The sequence below is a fragment of the Gopherus evgoodei genome, chromosome 4 (assembly GCF_007399415.2).
Source record: "Gopherus evgoodei ecotype Sinaloan lineage chromosome 4, rGopEvg1_v1.p, whole genome shotgun sequence".
In the NCBI taxonomy this organism is placed as follows: Eukaryota; Metazoa; Chordata; order Testudines; family Testudinidae; genus Gopherus; species Gopherus evgoodei.
In genome coordinates this window covers 123,324,294-123,339,583 of record NC_044325.1, presented here as the reverse complement: position 1 = coordinate 123,339,583, position 15,290 = coordinate 123,324,294, and the positions used below count along the sequence as shown (strand labels likewise).

The following is a 15,290-nucleotide window of genomic DNA, read 5'->3' as shown; positions in this document are numbered from 1 at the left end:
TACTGGGACCACATCCAATGGCACCACCATTCCAGATGTACTTTTTATCACCGTCTCCTAGCTGCTCCTTTGTCCTATACTGAGGGGAGAGCTTTGTCCCCTCAGGCTAGCAAGGCATGATACAGGGAGTTCCAGAGATGCCCTGTTCAGTGTACTGCTACACAAATGGCAATGGGCTAGGCCAGCACAGCCTGGCCAGTATCCCTACAACACACCTCCTTGGCTTCCTGGGCTTTACTGGGGTCCACCCTCCCATACATCTAGAAGCAGATCCCCACCACATGCCTTAAGGAAGATGGGGAGGTCTCAGTCACTGGTAACTTCTGTGGTTAGGGACTCATGAGTAGGACCCCATGAGTAGGCAGAGAAGATTCTGGAGACAACAAAAAGTCTCCATCATCACCTGAGACAGCATTCACATCAGCCCCGACACCTGCTGTCTAAGACTTCAAGGCCTTCCAGGACTTGCTTGCACGAATAGTGTAAGATACTGGGAGATACTTTCCCCCAGAAGCGGGGAAAACATGGATGGTGACATGCCTGGAGGCATAAGTCATGAAAAGGATGCTGTGGGGCTTGGGGTGAGTTGGGTCTGGAGGCAGAGAAAACGTCTCTGTTCAACATCCTCAACTCCTTGGCTGTATGAATTGCTTTCATAATAAACTGGGGCATACTGAAGCCAGCAAAAGCATTCTGACACTCCAGCCTTGCTTACCCCAATATTGAAACAAGTGGAAAAGTATTTATCAAATGCTGCCCAAAGGATTTGAACACTTTTATACTCAACCAGCCCCAGGGTCTCTAGTTGTGTCTGTGGTCCAAGAAAAGATCAAGTCCACCAACCGCATGCTGAAAGATGAGGACACCAAGAAACTGGACCTTTTCTGTTATAAGCATATTCATCTTCCTTCCTCCAACTTTGTATCAGAAACTACAAGGCCTTTTTGATGATTGCACTTATTTGACATAAAAGGGCATTATAGTTCCCATCCAAACTCCCACAGGAATGTGGGGAAGAGCTGAGGAAGATCATCAGAGAAGGTGAGATGGTAGCAAAAATAGTACTGCAGGTGGCTATGCAATGTCAGATGCAGCCAGCACATCCATGGCCATTGGTATTACAATACTGTGTGCCTCTTGGTTTCAGGAATCTAGTACTCTATAGGCAGAAGAGGTGACTTTTGAGGAGATTAAGCTTTTTAGCAACAAGACGGGTGAAGTACTCTAGTCCCCCCAAGGATTCAAAGGCGATGCTGAGCTCATGTGATAGGGTTCACTCACTAAAGTGGTGCTTCCTGTCAGCCATCTCGGGGATTAGCTCTCTTCACCAGTGCGCCCTCTCCTGGTGGTGACTCTCCCATCGTCGTCTCTGCCTCCAGACCCAACACAATCCAAGCCCCACAGCGTTCGCTTCATGACTCAGCCCGCCGGGCATTTCAGCATCCTTGTTTTCTCCGCTTACAGGGGAAAGTATCTCCCAGTTCTGCAGTCCAGCCACTTCCCCAGTTGTGAGTGTAAGGGGACGGGGGGAAGGACCTGGGCCTGCCCACTACTCTGGGTCCCAGCCCAGGGACCATGTAGATAGCAGCCTCCTGCCTCCTCTCTTTAACTTCTCCACCAGTGCTCCTTAAGTTTCCCATGCCACTTCCCTGCAGCCCCAGCACCTTCTGCACCATCTTCTCAGGGCCTCGAGCCTGTAAATCCCAGCAGCCAGTCAGGAGCTCTCTCTACTTCCCCTGGTCCCTGCTAGCAGCTGCTCTGTCCAAGATATTGTCCTCTTGGAGTCTACTAGGAACCCAGTTCTCTCCCCTTGGGCTCTCCAGCAACTGACCCTCCTCTGCCCTGCAGCTTCCTTTTATGTGAGCCCTCTGGACCCTGTTTGGTTGCTCCGTGCAGCCTTTCTCTGACTGGTTGCCCACTGTGCAGCCTCCCTAGGCTGCTTTTAATCCTTTCCTTGAGAATGCAGGGTGAATGCTCCATCACAGTGCACCAGAGAGCTACATTGCAGTATCATAATGTGTTTAACCTAGAGAAGAAGGCTGAGGGGGAAGACATGCCAGGGTACAATCCAGACTAATGAGTAACTGTGTCGCCCCTGCCCTCCTAACCTGGAATGCCTTTTACAATGCTTTGCTGGTGTAGCCTCCAGTCTGGACAGTTCATAAACAGTCTCCAGCATACAAGTCACTCTAGCTATGTCTCTGTGTGTGCAGCCAGCCAGCCAGCCACACCTTACCAGCCTTGATTATACTGTAGAGTTATCCCAATTCACTAGCAGTCTTAGATTTCCCCCCACCAATTCCTGTCCTCTACTGCTCAACCCTCTCCTGGACAACAGAAGTTTATATAAAGTCCATTATAGCTTAATAGAGATAATATACACACATTTTGTTATGCCAAACAGAGCTTCAAAGACAATTCAATTTTTAAACAAACTGAATTAGGAAAAGCAATAAAACCAGTTTATTAACTACAAGGAGAGATTTTAAGTGAGTACAAGTAATGAGGCATAAAAATCTGAAATGGTTACAAGAAAAATAAAGATGAAATGCAACTGGTGCCTAATGTAACAAATTATATTAAATTCAAAGCAAAGTTTTCTCACCACATGCTCTTGGCAATCTTACTGACCAAACTTCTTTGATTAGGACCTCTTCTCCAGTTCAGTGACTGCTTCCTTCGTCCCTCCTGGTGCAGTGAATTAATGGGTAAAGACAGTGAGAGAGGAGTGCTGGCTTGGGATTTTTTTCACTCCTTTTTATTGTGTCAGTCCCCCTCTTTTGGAAAACATTTCCATCTGAGATCCAGGAGACAAAGAATCCATAGGGGAAGTTTTTAAGAACAGATTAGATCAATACTTGTTGGGTATTATCTAGTTATACTCAATCCTGCCTCAGCACAGGGGGGTGGACTAGATGGCCTTTGAGGTCCCTTCCAGATTTACATTTTCTGTGATTCTATAAACCCTTCAAATTCCAGCCTCAGCAGAGACCAAGAATGCAGTTTCAGAAGCAGGAGATTTGAAAGGAATGTTAGGAACCACACTGAGACCATTTCAGAGCTAACTTCTGAAAGTTGCCTTGTCCCTTCCATTGTGAGTGGCCTGTGATAACAGTCAAAAAATGGGTTCTGGTTGTCATCACCCATGCCTGCACCAGCCACTTTCATTCTTTGCCTGCTACCCAGGAACCTTCCTCGTCACTCTTCAGGGTTCTTTCTCACAAGAGACTGTTGTAAAAAGAAGTCACCTTGTTGCTGTATCTAGGAGTCATATAGAAGGTGCTGCAAGAGTGCAGGGGAAGAAGCTTCTCCAGTTATTTGTTGATTCAGAAAAAGAAAGGGGGTCTCTGTCCTGTTATAGACCTGAGGAGAATGAACAAATATATACATGGCTTCAGATTCAGGCTGATAACTGTTGCCTCCATCTCTTCAGGCTCAGGACTGGCTCTCAATTTACAGGATGCATACTGGCACATTGTCATCCACCCAGAACACAGGAAGTACATGAGATTTATAGTTGGGCCAAATCACTACTAGTACAAAGCATTCTCAGAGTGATTCATCTACCATCTCATCCTAAAAAACAGGTTTTTTGGTGGCCATCACTTTGGCTAGAAGAGTGAGTGAGCTCAGCCTCTCCTAGTGATACCCCCATGTGACAGTCATTCCCAAGGTAGCTTCCATATTTCACTGAAACCTACTAGTTCAGTTATCAGTATTCTTTCCAAAACCATACTGGGCAGAAAAGCAGAAGAAACTACATATTCTTGAAGTACCTAAAGCTCTTCATTATTATCCTGATAGGTCCAAATCTTTTATAGTGTTCCCTTGTCCATCTGTGGCTATAGCCAGCTGCTCCAAGGACCAGGCTATTTCATCGCAAAGTCTAATATAAAATAGATAATGAGTCCCACTGTGTTACCAGGTGGCCTGTGTACCACTCACACTGACTACTAAAGCTCATGTCATCATATCTCAAACGACATCCTCAACCTGCTTCCAAAATGCGCTGATATCTGATGTCTGCAAGGCCACAACATGGAGCAATCCACTCATGTTTGGCTAGTATTATGCACTGGACTTTGCTGCTAGATTACATGCCAAATTTGTAAGAGCAGTACTCCAATCACTATTTGACTGATGCACCTCATTCCCCTCATTTGGACAGTGGAATCCACACTGACACACACATGAAGAGAGAATGGTTATTTATGCTCAAGTATCTGTGCTTCTTTGAGGTGTTTTAGTCAATGTGGATCCCATGGGCTTACCCTCCGTCCTCACTTTCAGAGTCCTCAGGAAACACTGGCTTCGAATTGCTGGTTGTAGCCTCTCCACTCTTCATGCCCCTTCATGGCAGCTCCAGGAGACACAGGGCACAATCATGGCACCGATGGACATTGCTATTCAGAAAAGATTGAGCTCACACATAAAAAGTGCATGTAGGTCCTTTTCTGCAGAACTGCTGCCCAGCCATTCGATCTCTAGTCTGTAGCAGTACATGGGATTCTTCTGTCCTAAGGGCAGGACTCTGCACTTGTCCTTGAACCTCATCAGATTTCTTTTGGCCCAATCATCTAATTTGCCTAGGTCGCTCTGTATGCTATCTCAACCCTCCAGCATATCTACCATTCCTCCCAGTTTAGTGTCATCTGCAAACTTGCTGAGGGTGCAATCCACGCCATCCTCCAGATAGGAGGACAAAAAGATGAAGAGAAAGGAGGATCCTGTGTCCCACACTTAGTTTCTCATACACTGTGACCTGTCAGGCTGGACAGGGGAAGCGGAGTCCTTTCTCTGTCCCTTCTCCACTGGGAGGAATTAATTCAGGAGTCTGTGACAATTGCTGGATGAGTGACCTTTGGGGAAGTAGCGATACTCACTGACAAAGAAGTACTTGTGCTGGTGGTTGCAAGGCATGAACTTCTTCTTCTTCATCCCAAGCTGTGAAGGGAGAGAGGACCATGGCAGGTCAGCAGGGCTAGAAACACCCAGGCACATGCTTACGAAACCTAACCCACCCTGAGAGTTACCTATTCAGCCACTTCCCAAGTTAAATGACCTTACAGGTAACGACAAGCTTGGCAAGTGCAACCAAAATACAGTAACTTTAGGTGTCTGTCAGAGGTAACTAGAAGACAACATGCACCTGCCTGGGATAGGGTTCCAAAGTGCGTAGGGTTTGTCTCTTGTTCATTCCTCAATATTCTCCTTTCATCCCTTAGCCTCCCTGCCAGAGGCACCAACCCATGCAGAATGGGCAGGCAACAGACTTGTCCAGAACTAATTAATCAGAGGAGCAATCTCAGATGGAGAGAGGTAGGAGATGGGGTAGAAAGTACAAGGGTTGGTGCCCTTGGCAGGGAGAGCTCTCTTTTTATGGGAGTTACCATAAAAGAAAGGACTTTACAGCCGTTCAGATCCCTGCTCTTGTTCCTTATTTGGACATGAAAAGCTGCTGTAGAATATACCTCCTGCAGTCTCCATGTTGCACTGTATTTTAAAAAGAATGGCTCAGCTGTTTTTGCTCCAGCTTTCCCAACATACTCACCTTTGGGCAGAGACCACATCCGAGTAATTTCAATTTGGAGGATGAACTTTTGAGAAGTTGTTGTAAGCTCTTTAAATGGGGTGTTGGAATGGAGACATGAAGGCAACCTAAACTATTAGTATAGGCATCACTAACTTTCCAGGTGTTTTCCCTTGCCTCCCCCTGCTCTCTTTTCTCTCTGTTTCTGTTCTTTTTTTTGTCTGTCAGCATGCCTGACAGGAACAAACAAGATTTTGAAGCACAAGTCCATGTACCCACCAGACCTTTCCTAGCATGCCTGAGATGTAGGTAGCACAGATTGGCTGAAGTCTTACAGAATAGACACTTTGTTTCTACCCATTTACAGCATCTCAAACTCGGATTCAATCTGTAACCCAAGCTGTCCCCCATGCTCACCTCCACAGAGGGCACCTTCCCTAAAGTAAACAAGGTAGAGTGCATACTGAGATCAGGATCCTTGCAGATGCAGTTGGGTTTAGCATGATGCTGGTCGTGTGTGAGTTTCCACCAGCTAGCAGACAGGCCCTGTGGGAAAGGAGAACAAAAGATACAAACCATGTGGCTGCAAAAAGGAGTAATCTCATCCATCATTTCTTCTCTCCTCTTTGAGTTACACCAGGTTCCCCTCCTTGCTGTATATATAGAGCAGCTCCTCAGTGAGACATTTTCTGAATTCAAGTGGATATCCCATAGTAATCAGTCCTACTGACGCTCCAGTTAGAACTCCCAGAATCAGGATCAGTACTTACCATCAGTTGGCCTATCACAAACATATGAACCACTTGGTTCCATTTGGGCTTTCTGAATACTGAGAGGTGTCCCAAATCATGTTGCAGAAACCCAGCTTGGGTCTGGAAGGGAAAAGGGATCACTGAGCAAACAAAAGCCAAGGTAGAGCTATGTCTGTTTTCTACACATTCATCCTAGACACTCCTCTCTCATTGTCCTGTCAGCATCCCCTCACCCCACAGACCCATCTGGGTGAAGGTCCTCTGTTTGATGTGTGATGCTGTATAAAAAGGTGACCGTCTACACTAATATTGTCACCACTGTTACACAATTGTTATAAACCTTGTACAAAATTTACCTTGTAAGGTATCACTGGAAAAATTGTAATCTGTGGACAGTGGTCTCAATGAAATATGCATATCATCATTGGGTATGAAGTTATGAAATTTTACTGTATGTTTGTTACTAAACATGTGTTCCAGGTAACACCCACGAGACAGATTAACATTGAGTTTAACTAGCCATGGCTGATGGGCCATTAAGGAGAATCAGCTCTTCCTGTGGGCCCTTCCTGAGGATGCCTCAGAGAGCACATGGACAATAGATGCCCCATGACTCAGCAAGGCACTTAGAACATGTGATGCATAACTCCATGTTTGAGCCAGTACTTTCCCATGCACGTGGACTAGGGGTACAAATGGGAGATGGTGATATCACCTCCTTGCCTCATTCCTGCGCCACATCTCTGGACTGTGATTTTTAACAAACAGGACTTTGAACAATGGACTGAGGACCCCCATCTTTTGGGTGAACTAGAGAGACTTATTGCAAGCTAGCAGATTTGATCTCACTGCTATTACACTGGTCTACAAATTCTAAAATGAACTGTAATGTATATGATTCATTTTAACCTGTTAACTCTTCTTTTTTTTATTAATTAACCTCTAGTTTTAGTTTACTGGAGGACTGGCATCAGTGTGGCTTTTTGGTGAGATCCTGAAGTATATATTATCTTAGGGTGAGTGGCTGGCTTGATGGAGCTGGAAGATCCTAATGTGTGATGAATTTTGGTTATAACAACCTTTCATTGTAAAGTCTGGTTGGTACATGAGGGGCTCGGGGACCAGAAGGGGACTGTCTGTGGCTCCACAATAACTAGTATAGTACTTTGGAAGCACACATTTGTTACTGGCTTGGTGAAATCTTATGAGAGTATACCACCAGTCTGGGGTACATGCCCTGTACTCTGGCAGTCTGACCTAAGATTAGCTCTCTTAGCTGCGTACCATACCAAGCAGCGTGACATGCTGATACTAGGGAAACATTTCCTATTCCTTCCACAGTCAGTCCTTGTTAGGTATGTATTAGAATCGTAGAGTTGGAAGGAACCGAAGGAGGTCATCTAGTCCAACCCCCTGCTGAAAGCAGGACCAATCCCCAACTATTTTTTTTTTTGCCTCAGAGCCCTAAATGGCCCCCTCAAGGATAGAGCTCACAACACCGGGTTTAGCAGGCCAGTGCTCAAACCACTGAGCTATCCCTCCCCTGAAGTTAGGCTAAAGGACACAAACTGATAGAGAAACTGTCCAGTAGCTAAAGTTAAATTCAATCTGGCCACTGCATTTGCAGAATTAGTGAAGGACTCCGTCTATGCTTTGTTACCAAAAGCCTGACTCTCTACTGCCTTGCACCTTGTGTAGCATTTACACTAGTTGAAAGAGGGTGAAAAATGTTACCAAATCTAATTTCTTCACTCAGTAACACCAGCGGTAGCAGGGTTTTACATCCAACCAGGTGAAAATGACTGCTTAGGGAATTGGAGAATCAGGTCTCAAGTCAAGAAGAGGTCTATATTATAACAGCACCAATGGAGCAAAATACTGTAGTGCTAGTAGTGTGCTTTGTGGCACTGGCACAAATATGAAACATAATAACTTGGAATAGCCTTATTCCACTGCCAGTAAACCCTGCCCTCAAGCCCATAAAGTGGCAGAGAACAGTTAGATTGTTTTCATGAATAGAGGAATGAAGAGGAATCACCACATTAGCTGCTGTTCTTTTCAGGTAAGTGATCTAACAGCCTGGGGTGAACATACCAAGTCTATATATAAGGGTCATAGGAGAGCTACCAGTGGGAGGAGCAGCTGAGGAATAGGAATATGGAACTGGTGCTTAGCGTATGGAAGGAACAGGCTAGTCTATTGCTATATACTGTAGAGTGGGGACTTTACCAGGGAGGTTGTCAGCAGCACCGCAGAGATGAGAAAAGGTAGTAGGGAGGTCCCAAAGTACCAGAGAGTGATCCAGCTGGCAGCCTCTAGCAGCAGAATTTGCAGGAAAATCAGGAAGAAGAAGAGGCCGTTGGGGTTCAGAAGTCCCATTCTCTCGATGGTGGCACGTAGCTCACGGAAATCTTCTACCAGCAGTTTCTGGGGAGAGACTCAACTTTGTAACTGATTTGTGCTGTACCCAGAAATGTGATGCAGTTGTTTGCTCTTCTATGTATGTGCCCTTTTAGAGCTTGATGAAAAAACATTGCATACTCCGTGCTCTGGGTGTGCAGCACAGAAGTCTTGGGGAGGGGTGGGGGGAGGAAGAGGGAGTTTCTCTGCTTTCTGTTGAAAAGCCTTTGGACTCTGCTCTGCAGGGCCGGCCTTAGGATTTATGGTGCCCTAGGCGAGATTATTAAACTGGTGCCCCTGTGCCTGATCTGCTCTTAGCAACACAAATGTAAGCTTACAGTATTGGAAACCTTGCCACATTCACATTATTAAAACCAGTTTAACTTAATTAAGCACACTGTAATGCTGATGGACTAGCACTAAAGAAGCAGCATTATAGAAAACATTCTGATGACAGAATGATGCAAATTTTTTTTTAATTTATCAAAATTTTATTGGAAATTTATATGAAGAGGTATTGAAACAAAGATTTGTTTTTAATTAAAAGCAATCTTTCTGGCTTTTTTGGCTGCAAAATCAATAATAATGTCATCATATGACAAAGACAAAGTCGTGTCTTGTTTGATTGCAAGAATAGCAAGACCAGTCAAGCGTTCCTGACTCATTGTAGAGCGGAGATAGTTTTTAATGAGCTTTAGTTTTGAGAAATTCCGTTCTCCTGATGCTACTGTTAAAGGAATTGTCAGTAGAATACGAGTGGCAATGTACACATTAGGATATATGTCAACAAGTTTGCGGGTATGAATAAACTGTACAATGTCCATCATCGATTATGCATTTAGGAATTAATAATAAGAATTTTGGATATACGTTGGGGGCGCATCAGTTGGAAGCGACGGAGGAGGAGAAGGACCTTGGGGTGCTGGTTGATAGCAGGATGACTATGAGTCGCCAATGTGATACGGCTGTTAAAAAAGCAAATGCGATTTTGGGATGCATCAGGCGGGGTATTTCCTGCAAGGATAAGGAGGTGTTAGTACCGTTATACAAGGCGTTGGTGAGACCCCATCTGGAATACTGTGTGCAGTTCTGGTGTCCCATGTTCAAGAAGGATGAATTCAAACTGGAACAGGTTCAGAGACGGGCTACAAGGATGATCCGAGGAATGGAAAAACTGCCTTATGAAAGGAGACTCAAAGAGCTTGGCTTGTTTAGCCTGGCCAAAAGAAGGCTGCGGGGGGATATGCTTGCTCTATATAAATATATCAGGGGGGTTAACGTTAGGGAGGGAGAGGAATTATTTAAGTTTAGTACTAATGTAGGCACGAGGACGAATGGGTATAAACTGGATATTAGGAAGTTTAGACTTGAAATTAGACGAAGGTTTCTAACCATTAGGGGAGTGAAGTTCTGGAACAGCCTTCCGAGGGAAGTAGTGGGGGCAAAAGACTTTCCTGGCTTTAAGAGAAAGCTTGATAAGTATATGGAGGGGATGTTATGATAGGATTGTTAATTTGGGCAATTGATCTTGGATTACCACCAGATAGGTCTGCTCAATGATCTGCGGGGAGATGTTGGATGGCATGGGAACTGAGTTACTGCAGAGAATTCCTTCTTGGGTGCTGGCTGGTGACTCTTGCCCACATGCTCAGGGTTTAGCTGATCGCCATATTTGGGGTCGGGAAGGAATTTTCCTCCAGGGCGGATTGGCAGGGGCCCTGGAGGTTTTTCGCCTTCCCCTGCAGCGTGGGGCACGGGTCGCTTGCTGGTGGTTTCTCTGCAGCTTGAGGTCTTCAAACCAATTTTGAAGATTTCAATAACTCGATCCTGGGATAGGGGTTGTTATAAAATTGGATGGGTGGGGTTCTGTGGCCTGCCTTGTGCAGGAGGTCAGACTAGATGATCAGATTGGTCCCTTCTGACCTATGAGTCTATGAGTCTATGTGGCAACATTGATGACAGTGTACTCAATTCTTCGTACAGTTCAAGTCCATTTAAATCAAAACTATCACCGTGCTTCAGGAGGCTCTCTAGGTTCTTGCACTTTGTCATTAGTTGCTCTTGTTTTCCTATTTCTTTGAATTTAGTTATGTCATACAAAAATCCAAACTGTTCATGGGGTACTTGCAAGGTATTAAACCTTTCATCAACAGCAGATACTGCTTTATCCATCACAACATTACAAAATTCAACCTCAAATTTCTTTTCTGGATCGTCTATGGGCACGATCTGCTGTACAGATTCTTCACAAAGAAGTGTCCCTGGTCTTTTTAACTCATATTAACTATGTATTTACTTTATGAAAGTTGGAGAAAACATTGTGAAAACGTAAATCATTGGCTGCCCAACTTCTGGGCTGGCAAAAGTTATACTGACTCACAGGGAAAAAAAAAAGTAGGAGAATCTTAGTACAACATATGGTCACTCTATACCAGGAGTCGGGTCAGCAACCTTTCAGAAGTGGTGTGCCAAGTTCACTGTAATTTAAGGTTTCTCGTGCCAGTAATACATTTTAATGTTTGTAGAAGGTTTCTCTCTATGTCTATATTATATAAATAAACTATTGTTATTATCTGAGGTCTTGGCCACCGGTCCTGCTCAGGCCACTGCCAGCTGAGTAAATGAAACCCCAAACCGGCAGTGGGCTGGTGGCTGGAACCCTAGACAAGGATCCCAGGCCCTGCTCAGCCCGCTGCTGGTCTGGGGTTCTGACCACCAACTCCTGCCAGCCAGGATCCCAGCCGCCAACCCCCCCTCAGCCCGCTACCAGCCTGGGATTCTGCTCACCCAGGCTAGCAGGAGGCAGAGTGGGGCTGGCGGCTGAGCTCCTGACTGGCAAGGGTCCAGCACCCGGAACCCTGGAGTAGCAGTAGGCTGAGTGCTGCTGGCACCCCAGACTGGCAGCAGACTGAGCCACTCAACCCCCCACCGGCCCTGCTCAGCCCGCCACCAGCCCACTCAGCCCGCTGCCGGCTGAGTGAATGGAACCCCAGGCTGACAGCAGGTTGAGTGGTTCAGCTGGCCTGCTCAGCCCACTGCCAGCCTGGGATTCCTTGGGGGGTCCCCAGGCCAGCAGCAGGTGCTGAGTGGGGCCGATGGCTGGTATCTCAGCTGGCAATAGGGCAGCAGCCGGAACCCCAGAGCAGTGATGGGCTGAGCCGCTCAGCCTGCTGCTGCATATCATCAAAAATCAGCTCACCTGCCACCTTTGACACGTGTGCCGTAGGTTGCCGACCCCTGCTTTATACACTAGTAAGGAGATGAGCATATTACAGTTGTTGGAGGGCTCTTATCAGGAGTAACAGGCTATAGGAAAGTCAGTCAACATTTTTTGTTTCTCTGATGAAAACTGGCCCACTCCCTGCCTCAAACTAAACCTGTCACTAATAATTGTCAACAACTTAATTTTCTGTTTTTGGCGAAGATATTGATTTTTTTTTAAAAAAAATATTGAAATTGGATTCAGGATTGTTAGCAAGAATTTTTGGCAAACAAAGTTGTTAAATGACAATCTAAATGGCAACACAGTACTGCTTTCATGCTTGGCTCACCCCCCAGCCCGCTGGTCCAACAGCTGCAGTAGAGGAGGAGATAGGTGGAAAACTGCAGGACCCCAAAATCCACCTCTTGGGGTGCAGAATGGCAACAGCAGCAGCAAACCCTCAGGTCCAATCACACGCCAATGGGCACCACCACCAGCCTTATGGACCATGGTGAAGTTAGCACAGCATCTGATCTCAGGGATGGGGCACCCATGGAGCCACAGCAGCTCATCCTGCCCTGTGCAGCTCCCCCCGGATGAGATGGATCGCTGGCAGCTGCCAGCCTGGGGGAGAGGCGCTCCCCAGCTAGGGTGGTCAGATCCAGATGTCCTGATTTTATAGGGCCAGTCCCGATGTTTGGGGCTTTGTCTTATATAGGCACCAATTATCCCCACCTAGAGTGACCAGACAGAAAGTGTGTAAAATCAGGACAGGGATGGGTGGGGGTGAGGGGGTAAAAGGAGCCTATATAAGAAAAAGACCCCAAAATTGGGACTGTCCCTATAAAATAGGGATATCTGCTCACCCTACCCCAATCCCCTATCCTGATTTTTCACACATCTGGCTAACCCCAGCCAAGCCCTGTGTGACATTCCAATTCTGGCTGCCTGCCGAGAATTCCTCAGCAAGCAGCCAGCCAGCCTCCCCTCCCCCCCAGCACTTCACCCAACCCAGCGCTGATGGAAGGGAGGGAGGAGAGAGAGATGGGTGCGCCTGGGGAGGAGGGAGAAAGGAGGGGGTGCTCCGTGGGACAGGGGGGAGAAGAATGGATATTATGGGAGACAACAAAGGATACTGGTTCCAGAGCCACAGAGCCTGCCTCACCTGACCTCAGCCGGGGGGAAAGAGTCACACTCACAGGTGAGCTCCTTTCCCAATCCCCACCCTCTCCCCTTCCCAGAGACCCCAGCAGCCAATCCCATTCCTCAGACTGTGCTGCATTCGGCTCTCTCTAGGACCCAGCAGCCCTGCTTCTACACTGTCTGGGCTGCCTGGAGAGTGGTGCCCCCAGGCAGTGTGAGGCCCTACGCAGCTGCCTATTCTGCGTATGCCTAAGGACGGCCCTGTCTGTTGGTCAATCTGGCTGGACACTGTGGGACAAGATGTTCCTGACTCATTGTGCTGCTTCTTCGTGTAATCTCTCCAACACTGGGAAAAGGTTATAGTTGATGAATGCAGCTCACTCACCAGCCAGAGGGAGAGGAGGGGTGTGTGTGTGTATGTGTGCGTGTGTGTCTGGGGACAATGTCTCTGTACCTCTGGAATTAGCCTATGACTAATGGGCTGAGTTCCTTCCAGTCAAGAAGCGAATGGGCCCCTCTCCCACAGCAGGTTCCATGTGACTCCATGAAGCAGTAAGGGTCCTGGAAACCAATAAATAACTAGAAACCCAGATCTGCATGATTTTACCCTATCCCTTCCTGTGACGGGTCGATGCTCACATCTGTGGCGCCTCCTGCTGGCCGTCCTGGGAATTAGCTCGCCAGCCTCCAGATACCAAATAGTCCCTGGCAGTACACCCTCAATTTCTGGGTCACCCCACCCAGGGGAACCCCAACCCACTATCCCTACCTCACCTCAGTACCAGGCTACTGCCAGTCACCATCTAGCCCCCGTTCACTGGGGCCGACTGCAATGTATAAGACGCTCATCGCTGGCAAGGGGAGGTTTGTACCTGCTGCCTTGGCCTACACATGGCCTGCCTCTCTGCAACCCCCATACCTTCTTGGCTCTTAACAAGGCCTCCAGCCTGGGGTTTTCCAGGCCAGAGCTCCCCAGCTCCTCTGACCTTTCCTCATCCCTGCTCCACTTTAGGTACCCTGCTCAGCTCCCAGCAGCCAGGCCCATTCCTCTCAACATCCATAGAGAGACTCTAGCTTCTGGCTCACTTAGCTGGGCCCTGATTGGACCATGGCCACAGCTGAGGCTGCTTCCCCAATCAGCCTTGCCACTGCCCTCCCCAGGGCTGCTCTTTAACCCCTCCAGGCAGGAGTGGGGTAACGACCCCGCTACATTTCCCAGTTGGGATTCCAACCTGCAGCCATCCCTCAGGGCACTTACATTTTTGCTCGGCTCCATGCTGGTTTGATCTTGTGCCAGCTCCCCAATCAGCAATGAGCTCATGTACTTTCTCACCAGTGCGTTGTTGGCATGGAATGCTGTAAAGGCATCCTGCAGATGCACAAGGAAATAGGATGAGAAAACCACATACCTGAGAGGTGTGCAAGCCAGATACCATGTTAATTCCTTACTGAGGGAGATCACCAAGGTTGCTCAGTGGCTCTGGCTGGTGCCTTCCTCCTCTTTCTCTGCATAAGCTCATGCTGACTTTTCTTTTCTTCTTTTATTTTGGCTTTTCTTTGACATTCCAACATGAAGAGCAGGTCAAAAATTTGCTCAGTGAAAAGGACTGCAGGACAAATACAGAAAATAAACCAGTCCTGCACAGTTCCAGTTGAAAGAGGATCATGGAACTGTTCCCTTTAACCCCCTTGAAAGCCATGAGTCTGACTGGGTATTGGTGAGATGGGGTAAAATACCATAAATCATATGTTCCTGCAGGGACTGTTTTTAAATTGTTAGCATTTTTCAAGTGATACACTCAGTGGTACACCTGAAATACTACAGATGATATCTTGGTTTAGAGGAGACAATACTGTGGTATTTATGGGCAAATGTTCCCTTTTTATTGGAGACCACTGGTCTTGATTTCAGCATTGTGAGTAATGGGTTGGTGGAAGACAGTAGAATATGGGTATTAAAATACTGACATAAATTTTGAGAAATTAAGAAACCTGGGAGACCGTCTAGTTCCCAACGAATCATTGGACACACTCCTACCTTTCAAACCACCTTTGCATTGTCCTAATCTTGGTGCTCTGGAGGCTGGTGCAGCCCATGGTTCAAGTAAATATAGCAGTGTATGGTTGCAGTCTAGGATAGTACTTTGACCCTGCTTCGTCCACCTCCAGCCACATGCCTATACTAGGAGCGATAGAGAAGGGCAGTGTAGGGCTGCATGGCATCTTGGTCAATGATCTCTCAATTAATAAAGTTCACATGTAC

At 46.9% G+C, this 15,290-nt stretch overlaps 1 protein-coding gene and 1 long non-coding RNA gene across 3 annotated transcripts in view; one reads left to right on the top strand and one right to left on the bottom strand.

Annotated features, from left to right (window-relative positions):
- The window catches only part of LOC115650620, a 47,338-nt gene that overhangs the window by 22,489 nt on the left and 9,559 nt on the right, over window positions 1-15,290 (top strand). The window contains exon 2 of one of the 2 annotated variants that reach the window (XR_004000141.1): window positions 7,229-7,298. The exons of the other annotated variant lie outside the window; for it this stretch is intronic. This is a non-coding gene — a long non-coding RNA (uncharacterized LOC115650620). The remainder of the gene's footprint in view (window positions 1-7,228; window positions 7,299-15,290) is intronic. 2 annotated transcript variants of the gene reach the window in all.
- The window catches only part of LOC115650616 (acyl-CoA (8-3)-desaturase-like), a 34,810-nt gene that overhangs the window by 18,639 nt on the left and 881 nt on the right, over window positions 1-15,290 (bottom strand). The window contains exons 2-6 of the mRNA XM_030560829.1: window positions 14,286-14,396; window positions 8,512-8,709; window positions 6,301-6,402; window positions 5,948-6,076; window positions 4,884-4,944 (exon numbers count right to left, since the gene is read on the bottom strand). Of these exons, the coding sequence (XP_030416689.1) occupies window positions 4,884-4,944; window positions 5,948-6,076; window positions 6,301-6,402; window positions 8,512-8,709; window positions 14,286-14,396 (601 nt within the window). The remainder of the gene's footprint in view (window positions 1-4,883; window positions 4,945-5,947; window positions 6,077-6,300; window positions 6,403-8,511; window positions 8,710-14,285; window positions 14,397-15,290) is intronic.